This window comes from Zophobas morio, unplaced genomic scaffold (assembly GCF_036711695.1).
Source record: "Zophobas morio isolate AGI-343-1 ecotype UQ-CSIRO unplaced genomic scaffold, CSIRO_AGI_Zmor_V1 ptg000002l, whole genome shotgun sequence".
NCBI classification, from domain to species: Eukaryota; Metazoa; Arthropoda; class Insecta; order Coleoptera; family Tenebrionidae; genus Zophobas; species Zophobas morio.
The window spans coordinates 162,295-181,366 of record NW_026972107.1 but is presented as its reverse complement, the minus strand read 5'-3'; the positions used below and the strand labels follow the sequence as shown (position 1 = coordinate 181,366).

General features: G+C 34.5%; 1 protein-coding gene across 3 annotated transcripts in view; it reads left to right on the top strand.

The window, feature by feature from the left end:
- The window catches only part of LOC135123038 (apoptosis-stimulating of p53 protein 2), a 223,369-nt gene that overhangs the window by 143,228 nt on the left and 61,069 nt on the right, over window positions 1–19,072 (top strand). For all 3 annotated transcript variants that reach the window (XM_064047560.1, XM_064047539.1, XM_064047568.1), the window contains one exon: window positions 14,568–14,623. In XM_064047560.1, coding sequence (XP_063903630.1) covers window positions 14,568–14,623 — 56 coding nt within the window. The remainder of the gene's footprint in view (window positions 1–14,567; window positions 14,624–19,072) is intronic.

Sequence of the window (19,072 nt, the reverse complement as noted above, 5' to 3'; positions counted from 1 at the left end):
CTTTTAGATTTCAATTTTGTTACTTTCCGATTTTCCACTTTTCGATTTTTTGATTTTTTTTCGATCGTCGTTTTTTCGATTTTCAATTTTTCGATTTTTTGATTTTTCAATTTTTAGGCCTTGCAATTTTTTTACTTTTCGCTTTTTCGAGTATTTGTTTCATCGAATTTTCGAGTTTTCGATTTTCGATTTTTCGGTTTTTCCATTTTCCGATTTTCGATTTTTCGATTTTCCATGTTTAGATATTTTTCGATTTTTTTTTATTTTTCGATTGTTCTGTTCGTCAGTTTTGAGACTTTGCAATTTTTACTTTTCCACTTTTCTATTATTTTAGTTTCGGATTATTCGATTTTTGAATTTTCGTTTTTTTTTTCATTTTTCCAATTCCGATTTTTTAATTTTTCGATTTTTCGGTTTTTTAATTTGTCGATTCTCGATATTCCGATTTTCGATTTTTCGATTTTCCAATCTTCGATTTTTCAATTTCCAGTTTTCGATTTTCCACTTTTTGATTTCACGATTTTTCGATTTTTCTGTTCGTCAGTTTTTAATCTTTGCAATTTGTTTACTTTTCGATTTTTCGATTATTTTTTTCCAGTTTTTTGATTTTTGAATTGTCGACTTTTAGAGTTTTCAATATTATGAATTTTCGAATTTTCGGTTTTCCTATTTTTCGATTTTTGATTTTTCCATTTTTCGGTTGTTTGATTTTTCAACTCTCGGTTTTTCAATCTTGCAAATTTTCGATTTTTCAGATTTGTGAATTTCCAGTTTTTCGATCGACCTACGTATTAGATTCATTGAATTTTCGATTTTCGGTTTTTCCATTTTTAGATTTTTGATTTTCCAGTTTTGTATTTTCAGATTTTGTGTTTTTCGCATATCTGATTTATCAAATTTTCGATTTTTCGGCTTTTCGATTTTTCGATATTTGATTTTCGAATTTTCGATTGTTCAGTTTTCCATTTTTCAGCTTTTAGACTTCAATTTTTTTACTTTTCGATTTTCCAAATTTTCGAGTTTCAATTTTCAGATTTTTGATTTTTCGATTTTCTTTTTAAATCTTTGAATTTTTCGGTTTTGATTTTTCGAATTTTTGATTTTTAATTTTTCCATTCTTCGGTTTTCAGAATTTTCGATTTTCAGTTTTCAGATTTTCGATGATTAGAATTTTGGATTTTTCAGTTTTATGATTTTTCGATTTTTAGAAAAAAATTTGAGTAGTCGAATTTTCGATTTTTCAATTCATCGATTTTTCCATGTTCAATTTTTCAATTTAAATTTTGCGATTTTCAATTTGTCCATTGCCGATTTTTAGAATTTTCGGTTTTTCAATTTTTCCATTCTCAACTGTTAGACTTCAATTTTGTTACTTTCCGATTTTTTGGTTTTCGATTCTCCAATTTTCAGAATTTCCAAGTTTCTTTATTCAGATTTTCGATTTTCCACTTTTTCGATTTTAGATTTTTCGAATTTTTGTTTTTCCAATTTTTTGCTTTTTCGATTTTTCTATTCGTTTCAGTTTTTAGGCTTTGCAATTTTTTTTACTTTATATATTTTGATTATTTTAATTTCTGATTTTTTTAATTTTCAATATTACAAATTTTTGACTTTTCGATTTTTTGGTTTTTCCGTTTTTCAATTCTCGATTTTTCGATTTTTGAGGTTTGTGAATTTCCACTTTTCGATCGACCTAGGTCGATAATTTCGATAATTTCGATAATTTTCGATTTTTTAGATTTTCGATTTTTACGATTTGTATTTTTCGATTTGCTGTTTTTTGCATTAGTGAATTTCAGTTTTTCCGATTTTTGATTTTGCGCATATTTGATTAATCAAATATTGTTGCTTACAAAAACTTCAAAACATCTACAATATTTCAAAGTATTCAGTTTTGCTATTCTTGATTTCTTCAATAAAATAAATTGAATCAGTCATTAACTTTTTTGAGACACCCTGTATAACCAAATCTAAAAAATATTAATGCAGTGATAAATCACAAGTATAAAACTCATCATATTTTATACATTTAAGATAGGATTTATTCTGCAAAATTTTGAGGTGACGTCATAAATTTTTTAGAGGGAATAAGCAAATATATTTTAATTAAAAATGTATCATGTTTATCATGATGTTAAAAACATCTGCAAGATTTCAAAGTATGCGATTTTGCAAATTCAAAATTAAATTGCAAAATATTGTTTTATAATTTTGATTTTTTTTCCAAAAATCTGGACGTTTCGAATAAAAACTCAACACGGAGTCATAAACTACATGTGTAGGACTATGTTACTGTATACAATTTAAAACCCATTTACTATGCATAAATTTGAAGTGACGTTATCACATTATTGGTGGGGATGATTAGACAAATTTAATAATTTTGCGACATTTATGAAAAAAATATCAGTTAACAAAAATGGCACGTTTTTATTATTATGCCAATTACATGTCACTCAACGATTTAAGATTATTTTATTTGTAGTTTGAGCCTACCTACAAATTCTGCCCTTGAAGGATTTGGACCGCCTTCTTCGGTGAGGGCAGGCAAAAACGATCCGCCCATAGGCTCAAATTTCGTGCGATTGTACCACACACTCGAAAAAATTGCCCCTTAGATTGAAAAATGGTGAAAATAAAGACAAGGAAATTAACTCCCGAGAAATATTTAAGTGCCGGGAAGTTTTATGGCGGTTTTATAACAGTTTTATGTAGCTTACACATCCACGTGGACTTTGAATCGTGTTGGACATAAGGCTTTTTCCCCCTTATCGCCTTCACGCCGAGTTGCCTCGGTCACTACCGCGTCCCCATTAATTTTTTCTTCCCTACAGCCTCCTTCCTCGAATAAAGACTCGCCCAATAAATGTTTCCATTGTAGTACAAGCTTACGGCCGAATTCCAGGCATGATGTATATCTATGTGTGTTTTTAACGACCCTTTTAATTTCGTTGGGAGTGTTTTTTGAGGTGTGAGACCGCGCCTGTTCGTCGGCCGCTTCTGTCTCACATAATAAAGTGCTAAGTGCGTTAAACAAGCCGGGTTCCGGTCGAAATAAAGAAACCGTCCGCACACAAAGTCCCGCTCTCGTCATTAATCAAACGGAGTGATTGCAGTGTGGAGACTCCACTATTACTCCCCGGGATATAAATAAAATGCGGAAGGAAACACACAACGGAGTCCGGGAATCTGAAAAGGGTGTTGTATGAAGTTTGTCACGTGTGGAGCTTTCCGAATGCAGCTCGCTGCGTCTTTTCCGCCACGAATTGCATACTCCGGGGAAAAGTGAGGTGAGACTACATGATCCGTATTAATGAGCCCTGGATGTAGGTCGACTACATTAAGGTAATGCGATTGCCGCTGTCTATGCGTGTTGTTGTAGATTTCACTTGGATTTGGCGCGTCTTAAATTAGCACCATCGGTCCCAGTGCGGAAAGTGAAAAGTCAACATGTAAAACACTAAATAGAATCTTCGCCTGTCATTATTAACTAACCCTCAGGAATGTTCCCCAATTTTCGGAAATGAAAATTTACAACATGTTTCTCTACCGTTGACAAATACACCCTAGCCTATCTCATCCGACCAGACAAGATATCGAATTAACTTTTAACAAGCTTCAGAAACACGATCCCCGTTCTGTCAATAACGTGTCGCCGTGACTGGTGATGCCATGCAGAAATAACACGTATGCTCTACCAACTTACAATAAAAATAACTCGTCGGTTATGTGACAACCGTACAGCTTCATATCGTAATCCGACATCTTTATTCCACTTTCATAGCGGAAAATAAAGTCGGATTGCTTACCTCATAAAATTAAAAAAGCGAAAAGAAACTCTTCCGGTGTTCCGCCAGCGCTGCACAAAATCAGCCCCGTAGCTATGGGGGGGCAAGAGGGGGCTGAGCCCCCCCCTAGCAGTTTTGGTTGCCCCCCCTGGAAGACTTATACATTATAAATTTCAAATTAGTAATAAAATTTCAATATAATGCCGATTGCCGAAGCATATTAACTGGCCCCACCCGCCCCACCTTTATTTTCGTACAGGGTATATTATTTGGCAATATCACCCTACCGTTGATGTTGACCGTATAAAAAAATGAACATGTCACATTTTATTCCATAGCCTACTATGTACTTGAGAAAAGTCAAAAATATATGGATTTTCTAAAAATTGAGGTTTTATTGAAATGGACAAAAAATCGACAAAAAATTCTGAGATGTAGATCTCGATGAGCTTAATCAAAAAACATAAGGTCTTGATGGTCCCAGACCAAGATTTTTCAAAAATTCGCTTCCAAAGTCGACATTTCAAACTTTCTCAAAAATTACATTTCTTTTGGCGGCTCTGGAAAAATTGTACGAATTTTCGAAAAAATAAAACCAAAAGAAAAACATTTGGAGATCGAAATCAATAAAAAGATTCCTTCTGCTAGTTTTCGAAAATGCGTGGGAAAAGTCAAATTTTTTTTATAGATTCTCAAAAATTGAGCTTTTGTTTAAATTGGCTGAAAATCTACAAAAAATTTTGAGATGTAGATCTCGACGAGTTTAGTCAAAAAACATAAGGTCTTGCTGCTATTCGGTTTCCAAGTCGACTTTTTAAAATTTCTCAAAAATTATACTCCTATTTCTTTTGACGATTCTAGAAAAATTTTACAAATTTTCGATCAAATAAAACCAAAAACAACATCTGAAGATTGAAATAAATAAAAGAATGACTTTCGGTAATTTTTGGAAATGCTAAGAAAAGTCAAAATTTATTTAGTTTTCAAAAATTGAGCTTTTGTTAGAGTTGACAAAAAATTCTGAAATATAGATCTCGATGAGCTTAATCGAAAAACATGTTCATGCTCCCGGAGCAAAATTTACGAAATATTGGGTTCTACCTAAAATTTCTAAAAAATCTCAAAAGTGACTTAAAAAAAAGTTATTTCTTTATGCGATTGTGGAAAAATTCGACGAAATATCAAAAAAATAAAACCGAAAATAACATCTGTAGATCGAAATCAATAAAGAGATCCCTTTTGCTAATTTTCGAAGATGCTTGGGAAAAGTCAAAAAATGTATATGGATTTTCAAAAATTGAGCTTTTGTTGAAATTAACAAAAAATCAACAAAAAATTCCGAGATGTAGATCTCGATGAGCTTAATCCAAAAACATAAGGTCTTGATGGTCCCAGACCAAGATTTTCGAAAAATTCGGTTTCAAAGTCGACATTTCAAAATTTCTCAAAAATTACATTTCTTTTGGCGGCTTTGGAAAAATTGTACAAATTTTTGAGAAAATAAAACCAAAAACAACATTTGGAGATCGAAATCGATAAAGAGAACCCTTTTGCTAATTTTCGAAAACGGTTGGGAAAAGTCATAAACATTTTATAAATTTTCAAAAATTTAGCTTTTGTTGAAGTTGACTAAAAATCCACAAAAAAATCTGAAATGTTGATCTCGACGAGCTCAATCAAAAAACACAAGGTCTAGATGGTCCCAGATCAAGATTTTCGAAACATTCGGTTTCAAAGTTCAAAAATTACATTTCGTTTGGCGATTGCTGAAAAATTTTACGACTTTTCAACCAAATAAAACCAAAAACAACATCTGGAGATCGAAATCAATAAAGGAAGCCCTTTTGGTAATCTCGAACGTGCTTGAAAAAAGTCAAAAATTTGATGCAGGTTTTCAAAAATTGCCATATTTCTTCCGTCGATTCTGGAAAAATTGTAAGAATTTTCAAAAAAATTGAATCCAAAACGATTTTTGGAAATCGAGATGAACAAAGGAGTCTCTTTTGATAATTTTTGAAAATGCTTGGGAAAAGTCAAAAAGTTTATATGGGTTTTCAAAAATTGAACTTTCGTAAAAGTTGACAAATAATTCTGAAATATTGATTTGGACGAGCTTAAAAAAACATGACAGGTTCATGGTTCCGGATCAAAATTTTCGAAATACTCGGTTTCGAGCTCGAATTTTCAAAATTTCTCAAAAATTACCATATTTCTTTTGGCGATTGTGGAAAAATTGTACGCATTTTCGAAAAAACAACCAAAAACAACATCTGGAGATCGAAATCAATAAAGGAATCCCTTTTGGTAATCTCGAACGTGCTTGAAAAAAAGTCAAAAATTTGACACAGGTTCTCAAAAATTGCCATATTTCTCCCGTCGATTCTGGAAAAAAAGTTAGAATTTTCAAAAAAATTGAATCCAAAACGATTTCTGGAAATCGAGATGAACAAAGGAATCTCTTTTGGTAATTTTCGAAAATGCTTGGGAAAAGCCAAAAATTTTATATGGGTTTTCAAAAATTGAACTTTCGTAAAAGTTGACAAAAAATTCTGAAATATAGATTTCGACGAGCTTAAAAAAACATGACAGGTTCAAGGTTCCGGATCAAAATTTTCGAAATACTCGGTTTCGAGCTGGAATTTTCAAAATTTCTCAAAAATTACCATATTTCTTTTGGCGATTATGGAAAAATTGTACGAATTTTCGAAAAAACAACCAAAAACAAGATCTGGAGATCGAAATCAATAAAGGAATCCCTTTTGGTAATTTCGAACGTGCTTGAAAAAAGTCAAAAATTTGACACAGGTTCTCAAAAATTGCCATATTTCTCCCGTCGATTCTGCAAAAAATGTAAGAATTTTCAAAAAAATTGAATCCAAAACGATTTTTGGAAGAAATCGAGATGAACAAAGGAATTCTTTTGGTAATTTTCGAAAATGCTTGGGAAAAGTCAAAAATTTTATATGGGTTTCCAAAAATTGAGCTTTTGTTAAAGTTGACAAAAAATTCTGAAATACACATCTCGACGAGTTTAAAAAAACATGACGAGTTCATGGTTCCGTACCAAAATTTTCGAAATATTTGGTTTCGAAGTCGGATTTTTAAAATATGTACTAAACATGCAAAAAAATAAACTCAAACAAATTGGATGTTACCTATATGATCACTACACAAATTTTTGGATGCAGTACAGCTGTTTGTGAATCTACATTCTCTGTTTTAACCAGCATTTTAACCAAGTACCGTACTAATTTTTTGGACTTCGACAGGTTTTTACGAAAATTTAGCGTGAAAAATCGACGTTTCCAATTATTTTAATGTTCTTTCAAATATAAAAACTCAGAAAAAATAAAGTAGTTATCTGAGTGTATTATTAAAATATAAATATTTACATGAAGCCCCCTCTGTCGACAAACTTGCCCCCCCTGAATAAGTTTTCTAGCTACGGGGCTGCACAAAATGCGTCGAGATTTGAATTTATTAAAAGTGCCACGCTCACATGGCGCGATTAAACAAACCGGAGAGCAATATTGCGACATTTGCATTTAAATGGAAAGAAGTCGGTAAAAAAAAGGTGGCGCCCGAAGGATTCGAACTCGGCGGCGATTCACAGCGTGTCCCCAATTACCTGTCAATCGCGCCCGGTTTCCGCAGTGACGTCACCCTCCCGTGGCGTCATTTTCGCGAATTCTGTTTCGCAACGGGGGACTTTCCCTAATGGCGTTCATATACAATACGTCGTTTGAAGCAAGACGTCGGAGAATTATATTCAGCAATGAATCAGGAATAAATTTTCTTCGCCGAGCCGCATCTCATTGAATTAAATGTTGAGTCTGCGAAACGACAGTCGAGATATTAGTTGCAATAAATTATTCAGGAGTCAGTAGTGAAGATTTGGACTTGATACTCCCGGATTGTGAAGGAGGGCCTGGAGTAATTTTCGGGCCAAATTATTTATCGCTCTCATTTAAATTATTTAGGCGAACGGAGAAAGGGAATATGCCATTGTGGATCCGGATTAAGCACAATGGAACGATTTCTTTCCCCCTGTCAAGATAAGTAGTTTGGAGCAAATTAAAGTCGTTATTGTGTCTATTACACAAGTTCTTTGTGACGTAACCTTTTAGCCTCCGATTCAATAACACGACCCGTAATCGTACGTCCGCGTAACAATTGTTCCTTCGGGTCCCACCGACGCAAGAACTTTCCCATGTTAATTTATTCATTGTGATAAGTTATCGCCATCCCGCCAGAAAAACTCACGGTCCGGCGAGTAAGTGGATCGTCTGAAAAAAACATTTGCATATTCGCCGCTTTTACGCGACTATTCATTTTTAATTGTACGTGTAACGTGCAAATGTGCTCGACTATGCGCCATTTAACGCGCTCAAAAATTCCGTTTAGCCGAGCTCGCGCCCCATAAAAAAAAACAACAATTACAACTGATTCAGTCGCTCGGTTCAAGGTTTTCCGCGACGATGGAAATTTATCGCAAAACAATAACCCCATCAATCACTCCGCAATAAAGAAACGCGCGATAAACAACTGTATTGTCTTTACGAAACAATGCAGCCCCACGGAGGTGGAAACCGCCATTAATTAACGAAAATGCGCCAATTACGACTGTGTATCGTGTGCGTCGGAATGGAGATTTCGCGTGACTGGAGATGCAGACGCTTCGAAACATGAAGGAAGCGATAATTGGATGCACGCATTACGTATTTAAATTTGCGCGAGCAGCTGCAAAATTTTAAATGTTGCCGACGGAAAATAGCAGCTGTATCGGAAAAGCCGCGAAATACACAAGATTGCCATTAGGCTAAATGGCATTCCTTTTGCCAGCCACAAAGCCAGAGCGGGGCGCCGACCAAGCGCGTGGGGGCCGCGGGACTCGGCCCCGTCGCCCCAAATTAATTGCCCCATTAAGGCGATGAAAATTCTCGGGGACGCGGAGTCCAACTGCATCCCACCGACTGCGCCACTTTCGCGCACCGACATATCAGATTTATTTATTTTTACGTGTAAAGATGGTCACTATGGCGTTGTTCGTTAGAATTCGCATAAATCATAACTCTGTTCTTGCACGTTTTATTGTTTGCCGTGCCTTCGACACTCGCATTTTCATATTTAAAACAATCCATTTAATCGTAATCCCAACGAGCGTCCCCCTGCCTCCGCGTCCACAATGCCGTCGTGTTTTCGGCGATTTATCGGCGGAACCTTCACGGTCGAGTTGAGTTATTTGCTTTAGCATGACGGAGGCGTTCTGATTCGTTTATTCAGCAAGATTGCGACGTTCCTGAAACGCAGTTTGTTGTTAATCTCGTTACGAATCTGCAGTTTCATCAGGCGAATCCGATAACTCCCATCAAAGACACCAGCCATTAAGCCGAATAACCCTCGATTAACCAAGGTTGACACCACATTATTTCCGAAACGGGGGCTTGACGGCGACGCTTCGCAAATTGCAGAGCTGCTGCATCCGGTGTGATGATACCTACGTCGGAACGGAGATGAAGCTTCAAACCCTAATACAACGTGCCATTAGCTGACGAGGAGTCGATAGGGGGCGGAGGAACCCGGGTCAACATGCCGCAGGGGATCGAAACAATGCGTAATGATGGGGATGCTGACGTCGCGACTACCGCTGGCGCGGGAGTTGGTGACAGAAATGTTGCTCTTTGACTGGAACGTTTTTCACGATTTAATAATAGTAGTAGTAAATGACGACATTTCGCTTGTGTTTTCGATGTTCGCTGAGAAACAAAGTGGCGTCATGTTTACCCTTTTCTCCGTAAACGTTTCATATTCAAATCCAAGATGTCACAAGCATTCACCCGGTTTCTTGGCTATGATAAATGAGACCGGTTATCTTCGATGTACAATCGCACGCAAATGTTTTGAGCCTATGGGCTGATCATTTTTGCCGATCGTCACCGAAGGAGGCGGCCCAAATCGTCCAAGGGCAGAATTTGTAGGTAGGCTCAAACTACAACGAAATTTACGTGTTGACCAAATTTTACTCTGAATTAGTTTTAATTGTATAAATACCCTATCTAAAATGTTCAGAATATGATGAGTCTATACTTGTGATTTACCATTCTATTTATATTTTTTGGATTTGTTTATACATACAGGGTGACTCAAAAAAAATAATGACTGAGTCAATTTATTTTATTGAAGAAATCAAGAATTGCAAAACTGAATACTTTGAAATCTTGTCAATTAGTTGGAACCTGAGCCCAATTTTTTTTGCAATATCTGTGATGTACTATTAGTTTCCGTAAGTTATAAAATTACAAAAAAAAACCTATTCTGCTCTCATAAAATCGAGAATATGCTCAAAATCACACTAATATTAGGTCTAATTGTGCCAACCATAGTTATAAAATTCATATTAAAATATGTCACGGACATTTTTTGAAGTGTAATACATTTCAAAAAACAAAAAAAAATGTTCAGTTTATAAACTTCATAAATTTGGTTTAAAGTTTATCAATCATGTTTGACTTTATCCGTTTCATTTGTTATCCTTTACTGCGGTCTCTCTTGAGTCGAGGTGTAACACCGGACCGAACGTTCTTCGACTGACATCTTTTCGGTGACAAATTTAATCTTCGCATACTTCAGCGTAGTTAGTGAACTCGTTGTGACCACTGAAATATACAAAGAGTAAATTTTGAAATGGAACGAAAGTCGAAGAATACTTTCAAAGCCACGCTCAAAATGTATTTGCTTATCTTGGCCAAAAAATGCATGACGTCATCGTAAAATTTGATATGATGAGTCTATACCTGTGATTTATCATTGCAGTAATATTTTTTAGATTTCTTATACAGCCTGTCTCAAAAAAAGATCACTTCGATTTTCGATTTTTCGTTTTTCCATTTTTAGATTTCTGGATTTTTCTGTTCGTCAGTTTTTAGATTTTGCAATTTTTTTGCATTTTTCGATTATATTTAACTTTCCGATTTTTTTAATTTTTGAATTCTCGATTTTACGTTTTTAATTCTTCTATTCTCGAGTTTTCGATTTTCCATTAATCATTAAATTTTTCGTTTTTTCGGTTGTTTTATTTCTCGACCTTCGATTTTTCAACTTTCGATTATTCGATTTTCCATTTTCTGATTTTACGATTTTTCGATTTTCGTTTTTCCGCTTTTCTGGTTTTTCGATTTTTCTGTTTGTTTCAGTTTTTATGGTTCTGCAATTTGTTTTATTTTTCCATTTTTCGATTATTTTACTTTCCGATAGTTTGATTTTTGAATTTTCGGTTTTTCCATTTTTCGATTTGGGATTTTTCAATTTTTCGGTTTTTTAATTTTTCGTATTTTGATTTTCGATTTTTCAGATTTGTGGATTTGTGTCCGTTTTTTCGATTTTTAGAATATTGATTAATCGAATTTTCGATTTTTGAGCATTTCGATTTTTCGATTATCATTTTTACGATTTTTCAAAATCTCGATATTCGAGTTTTCGATTTTCCATTTTTCAAATTTTCAATCTTTAATTTTGCTTTTTTCGATTGTTGCTTTTTAGAATTTTCCCTTCTTCAGCTTTTAGATTTCAATTTTGTTACTTTCCGATTTTCTACTTTTCGATTTTTTTATTTTTTTCGATCGTCGTTTTTTCGATTTTCATTTTTCCAATTTTTTGATTTTTCAATTTTTCGGTTTTTCCATTTTCCGATTTTCGATTTTCCATTTTTAGATATTTTTCGATTTTTTTTTATTATTCGATTTTTCTGTTCGTCAGTTTTGAGACTTTGCAATTTTTACTTTTCCACTTTTCTATTATTTTAGTTTCGGATTATTCGATTTTTGAATTTTCGTTTTTTTTTTTTTCATTTTTCGATTTCCGATTTTTTAATTTTTCGTTTTTCGGTTTTTTAATTTGTCGATTCTCGATATTCCGATTTTCGATTTTTCGATTTTCCAATCTTCGATTTTTCAATTTCCAGTTTTCGATTTTCCACTTTTTGATTTTACGATTTTTCGATTTTTCTGTTCGTCAGTTTTTAGGCTTTGCAATTTGTTTACTTTTCGATTTTTCGATTATTTTACTTTCCAATTTTTTGATTTTTGAATTGTCGACTTTTAGAGTTTTCAATATTATGAATTTTTGAATTTTCGGTTTTCCTATTTTTCGATTTTTCATTTTTCCATTTTTCGGTTTTTTGATTTTTCAATTCTCGGTTTTTCAATCTTGCAAATTTTCGATTTTTCAGATTTGTGAATTTCCAGTTTTTCGATCGACCTACGTATTAGATTCATTGAATTTTCGATTTTCGGTTTTTCCATTTTTAAATTTTTGATTTTCCAGTTTTGTATTTTCAGATTTTCTGTTTTTCGCATATCTGATTTATCAAATTTTCGATTTTTCGGCTTTTCGATTTTTCGATATTTGATTTTCGAATTTTCGATTGTTCAGTTTTCCATTTTTCAGCTTTTAGACTTCAATTTTTTTACTTTTCGATTTTCCAAATTTTCGAGTTTCAATTTTCGATTTTCTTTTTAAATCTTTGAATTTTTCGGTTTTGATTTTTCGAATTTTTGATTTTTAATTTTTCCATTCTTCGGTTTTTAGACTTCAATTTTCTTTCTTTTAAATTTTTCGATATTCTATTTTCCGCTTTTCAGAATTTTCGATTTTCAGTTTTCAGACTTTCGATCGTTAGAATTTTGGATTTTTCAGTTTTATGATTTTTCGATTTTTAGAAAATTTGAGTAGTCGAATTTTCGATTTTTCAATTCATCGATTTTTCTATGTTCAATTGTTCGATTTAAATTTTGCGATTTTCAATTTGTCCATTGTCGATTTTTAGAATTTTCGGTTTTTCAGTTTTTCTATTCTCAACTGTTAGACTTCAATTTTGTTACTTCCCGATTTTTTGGTTTTCGATTTTCCAATTTTCAGAATTTCCAAGTTTCTTTATTCAGATTTTCGATTTTCCACTTTTTCGAGTCTAGATTTTTCGAATTTTTGTTTTTCCAATTTTTTGCTTTTTAAATTTTCTGTTCGTTTCAGTTTTTAGGCTTTGCAATTTTTTTAATTTTCAATACTACAAATTTTTGACTTTTCGATTTTTTGGTTTTCCCGTTTTTCAATTTTCGATTTTTCGATTTTTGAGGTTTGTGAATTTCCACTTTTCGATCGACCTAGGTATTTGATTCATTGAATTTTCGATTTTTTGATTAGCCATTTTTAGATTTTCGATTTTTACGATTCGTATTTTTCGATTTTCTGTTTTTTGCATTAGTGAATTTCAGTTTTTCCGATTTTTGATTTTGCGCATATTTGATTAATCAAATTTTCGAAAAAGTTACCATGCTTACAAAAACTTCAAAACATCTACAATATTTCAAAGTATTCAGTTTTGCTATTCTTGATTTCTTCAATAAAATAAATTGACTCAGTCATTAACTTTTTTGAGACACCCTGTATAATCAAATCTAAAAAATATTAATGCAGTGATAAATCACAAGTATAAAAACTCATCATATTTTATACATTTAAGATAGGATTTATTCTGCAAAATTTTGAGGTGACGTCATAAATTTTTTAGAGGGGATAAGCAAATATATTTTCATTAAATCATGTTTATCATGACTTTAAAACATCTGCAAGATTTCAAATTATTCGATTATTCATTATTTTATGAGAACAACTACCTGCTAAATCTTCTCCGACAAATTCGAGAGAACTGGTGTGAGCCATAAATATTTCTTACCAAATGTAAATTTCGTTGTAGTTTGAGCCTACCTACAAATTCTGCCCTTGAAGGATTTGGACCACCTTCTTCGGTGAGGGCAGGCAAAAACGATCCGCCCATAGGCTCAAAACATTTGCGTGCGATTGTACAACTTGTACTCCATCCAGAGATCGAACGATGTAAGCCCGCAGCCGAGAAATTGAATCCAAAAGCAAGTACTAAACTCTGACTTTGTCCAACGTCGCAGGTCCCGAGGGAGTTCGATCCTGCGTATTTCATCCGCTAACGACGTTTTGTAATTCTAGTGCGACAGCGAAATCAGAAAATTCGCGCCGTTTTCGGCTTCTCGGCTTCGGACCAGCCTCCTCCCGGCAAAATCAATTACCCCCCGAGCAACAAGACGGAATGCAGCGCGGAAAACTTTGTGGTTGTGGGGGATTACGGATGTAGACGACGAATGTATTGGGTTATAGAGAGGCAATCATTCCCCATTATGTGCGCCCGTTTTCGAGGAAGCTGTATCTAGTCATATTTTATTCAAGTCGCTGCGGGATTAAGCTTAATAAAGAAAGTAACCGGGAATAATCCTAATCGATTTAGTCGGTCGATAAATAATTCCTCGCTATTCCATCCAGTGTTCCAATTCTTGGGCGATTTTGCAAGTTGTCAGGCACGTCGTTTAAATGTCGAGCGTAATTATGGCAGATTCGGTGCGGTTGTCGCCGGCGAATTCCTTCGCAGCCGTTGCAAAACACGAGGTTTTTGAGAAATCGATTCGTTCAACTTGACACCGATGTGGGAGATATCGAGGCTACCGGCGCCCGGCAGCCGATTTACGTAAAAATGCTAATCAGACACATTAATTCTGTAACCGAGCGAAATGCCAAACGAACGCTTTCATCCCAAAATGAGGATAAACCATATAATATACACAGAAAAAACTCGCGCGTCATAGGCGTCCCATGCAAGACCACAGTCCGCGTTCACATCCTCAATACTTATTCCATCCACTAGCTCCGACTACCTGAATTCAGCGCACCGTAACTACTTACTATTCTCTGTTTCAGGAGGGACTTACGAAAAGAGAAATGGTATGAAGGAGCCAGATCACTTCGGTGAAACGGTAAGTCAATTCGAACGTAAATATTTGATGATGATCCGCCTTTAAAGCGAATTTATAGACCATCTCCGATTTTTACTCAATTACGCGAGTTCCGCTACTCTCGGACGTAAATCTCCCGGAGTTATGATTGTAAGGAGAATTTTTACGGCGTAGTAATTGCGTCGTGTCGGAAGGACAAAAATGCGGTTTCGTGATATCGGCGCACTTCTTGCAAAAGGCAAAAAGACTCGAGGATTTCTTCCGGTTCTTAGTGAAACGTGGCCGATATTACGCGACGTGACCCAGGAACTCGAGTGACACTACGAATTCTTTCGCGAATATTGAACGAGTGTCCCGTTTCTTTTTTGGCAAGATGGCGCACGCCGACGAAAAAAACAGCGAAAGTCGTAGTTTCCAAGTTAAAAGTTCGAGCTGGGTTGTGTCGGGACGATTTAAAAAAATTGGTCTAAAGAGTTTAGACAGTACTTCCCTCGCTGTCGGAAACTTGACGACTGCATGGCTATTGTGTTTTTTTCTCATTACATTTTTGTAGTGGGAATTTAAAAAAAAATGCGATGACGTCATCAACATTTTTGCAAGGACACGTATATCAGTTGGGATAGATGTAGTGTAATACTAAGAATAAAATTGTTGTATTCCCAAATTTTCGGGAAAATGAATTGGGTCGTTTTGAATATTGATTTTTTATAATCAATTAAATAACGAAACAATTTACTCGCGTATACGGCAACTGAAAATCGTTTATGTATAAACATTCTTAATTTAAGATGACAAGCGTAACAGCATACGTGAAAGTCAAACAGAGAAACTGTAAACAAAACGACCATCGGTTTTATTGCTTCGACTTCCGCTTATTATATAAAACATTGGGTTTTATTTTAATTCTTGACGGTGAAATTCACAATTGGTTGATTATAAACATGTCTATTTCACATTCGCGGAACCAAGTGATCGCATAAAACAAATGCAGGTCTGTAATGTTAAAGTCGATGTAAATAAGCGATGCTACCCTTATGTTTCAACCGAGTTTTTCCTTTAACAAATTTTGTGTCTACCAAATTGGGTTGGTTGGGGTGTAATACTAATAATAAGTGTTGCCTTTAATTTAATCAATAAAATAAATTGACTTCATTAATTTTTTTGAACCACCTCTTAAGAAAATCTAAAAAATATGAATGGAATGATAAATCACAAGTACAAACTCATCATATTTTTTGCATTTTAGATAGGATTTATTCAGCAAAATTTAAGGGTGACGTCATCAATTTTTTTAGGAGGGATGAACAAATACATTTTGAACAAAAGTTTACCATGCTTATAATAACATTAAAATATTCCCAAGATTTCAAAGCATTCGGTTTTGTAATTCCTGATTAAATCGATAAAATAAATTCACGCCTTCATTAATTTTTTTGAGTCACCCTGCATATGCAAATCCAAAAGTATGAATGGAATGATCAATCACAAGTACAAACTCATCATATTTTGTACATTTTAGATACGATTTATTCGGCAAACTTTTGAGCTGACGTCATCAGTTTTTTGTAGAAGATAACCAAATATATTTTGACTAAAAAATTATTATGCTCTTTATAACCTTAAAACATCTGCAAGATTTCAAAGCATTCGGTTTTGTAGTTCCTGATTAAATCAATAAAATAAATTTACGCATTCATTAATTTTTTTGAGTCACCCTGTATATGCAAATCGAAAAAATTTGAATGGAATGATAAATCACAAGAAGAGACTCACCATATTTTGTACATTTTAGATAGGATTTATTCAGCAAAATTTTGTGGTGACGTCATAAATTTTTTAGGGGGGACGACCAAATACGTTTTGATCAAAAATTTACCATGCTTATGATAATTTTAAAACATCTGCAAGATGTCAGAGCATTCCGTTTTGTAGTTCCTGATTAAATCAATAAAATATATTTACGCATTCATTAATTTTTTTGAGTCACTGTGTATATGCAAATCCAAAAAATATGAATGGAGTGATAAATGACAAGTACAGGCTCATCATATTTTGTACATTTTAGATATGATTTATTGGCAAACTTTCGAGCTGACGTTATCAAGTTTTTGGAGGGGATAAGCAAATATATTTTGACTAAACATTTATTATGCTCTTTATGACCTTAAAACATCTGCAAGATTTCAGAGCATTCGGTTTTGTAGTTCCTGATTAAATCAATAAAATATATTTACGCATTCATTAATTTTTTTGAGTCACCCTGCATATGCAAATCCAAAAATATGAATGGAGTGATAGATCACAAGTACAGACTCATCATATTTTGTACATTTTAGATATGATTTATTCCACAAACTTTTGAGCTGACGTCATCAAGTTTTTGGAGGGGATAAGCAAATATTTTTTGACTAAAGATTTATGATGCTCTTTATAGCCTTAAAACATCTGCAACATTTCAAAGCATTCTGGTTAGCAGATTAAAAATTAAATTTCAAAATGTTGTTTTATAATTTTGATTTTTTTTCCAAAAATCTGGACGTTTCGGGTGAAAAGTCGATTCAGAGTTGTAAACTACATGTGTAGGACTATGTTATTTTATACAATTGAAAACCCATTTACTATGTACAATTTTGAAGTGACGTCATCGCATTAGTGGTGGGGATGATTAGACAAATTTTGGTTAGCGTTTTACCATCTACATGATATTCTTAATATAAGTACAAAATTTCACAACAATCGGTCGAGTACTTTCGGAGATTATCTGTCTAATAAAAATCCGGGACGGCAGACGGACAGACGGACGGACAGACGGACAGACAGACGGAAATAGGAGACCTATTTCTTCGTCTTCTAGGGGTCATGAAAGATCGAGAAAACGTAAAAGTAGAGAGTCGGCCGACGGACTCGATTACAATACTTCCTTTGCTTACGCTCGGGAAGTAAAAAGGGATTGCTGACACTAAAAAGCGCCCGGTTTTTCGTCGTCAGTGTTTTAAATAACGAAGTGTTATAATATTTTTCATTAGGATATTTCTGGAAGAGTTCGTTAAAACCGTTGAAAGCGATGAAATCATTACAAACGAACTTTTCTACAATTAGTGCATAATTATGACCAGAGCGAATTGGGAAACGACGGTTCTACAACGGATTTAACAATATCGGTTACGATTTAGTTTAAATGAGATTGGTTGTAGGATCAACTGTCGAATGAATATTTTGAATATGATTGGGACTTTGTATGATTGAGAGGGAGAATGCGAGTCTTTATAATTCTAAGTTAGTTTAAGAAAAGTCAGTACTTCGAGAATTAAGAGTCATGAGAGGTGACTAGTTTGCAGAAGTGCTCAGTAGAGCAAGTTAATGTAAAAGTGAGTACTTCGAGAGTAAAGAGTCATGAGAGGTGACTAGTTTGCAGAAGTACTCAATAGAGCAAGTTAATGTACCTACGATATAGTGAAATAAAGGAACATAATTCAGAGCAATTAGTGTTATTTCGAAAAGCTCTAGTTATCTCATGAGGAGGTAATTGGACACAAAAAAAAGTTAGAGTTGGTGATTTTAGTGTTTTGTTATAGCAATTTCTCAAAAAGCGGGAGATTGTTATATCAGAAGACATTATTAAATTATGAAGCGAAGCTGAGTTAGACTGCTTGCTCGGACTGAAATAATTGTGTAAGCAGCTCTTTAGCGCCGTAATTAGTAACATATTTAAATCGAGTATTATACGATATCCAGTTACATAATAATAATAAGTATGTAATTTTGTTGTCAATAAGGCGTGCATTTCGATTTTCAAACATTTTTTACCCTTCTAAAGGTTCTAGTTGCGGTAGGCGCCAAAATGCGCCGTTAATGAGTCATTGCAGCCCGTCGGTCCTTCAAATCCAGATCTGCGATTACCCGTGCCCATATTTAGAAGCGGCTATAACTTACCATCGTTGGTATGTCTGCGATATGGTCTTAATCACGAAAGTCGTGCCCCATTAAAAGCTATCGGCCCATACATCTGGAGCGTGAAATTTCAACGAACATTTCTTTCTCCATAAGAAAATGCGAAATTTCGTTACCGACTCGACTCGATCCGGCATGTGGAGCCGAAAATCCAATTCCCGAACTCGAAACAACTCAAAATATCAATTTGCAAATATGATGAGATTTCTTTGGAAAAACTCGGCCGATTTTCCGGCGGAGCGACTCGAGTTTAATGCGACGATAAATTTCCCATCGCCAAGGTCAGCTTTAATAATGCGCGTTGTCTTGGAGCAGATCGGGTCGCCCATGGTGGAACACCCGCGAATCGCCGGCATACCACAACCCGATAGCCTTGAACTAGCCGATTCGATAATGGCAGCAAGGTCACATAACCTCCATCGATTGACAGGTAAATGGGATTTTCGGCCGTTTCCGGGCTCCGGGTGGCACCACTGCCGCCTCACAATGAAAAATCCCGACAATACCGCGCAATCAGCG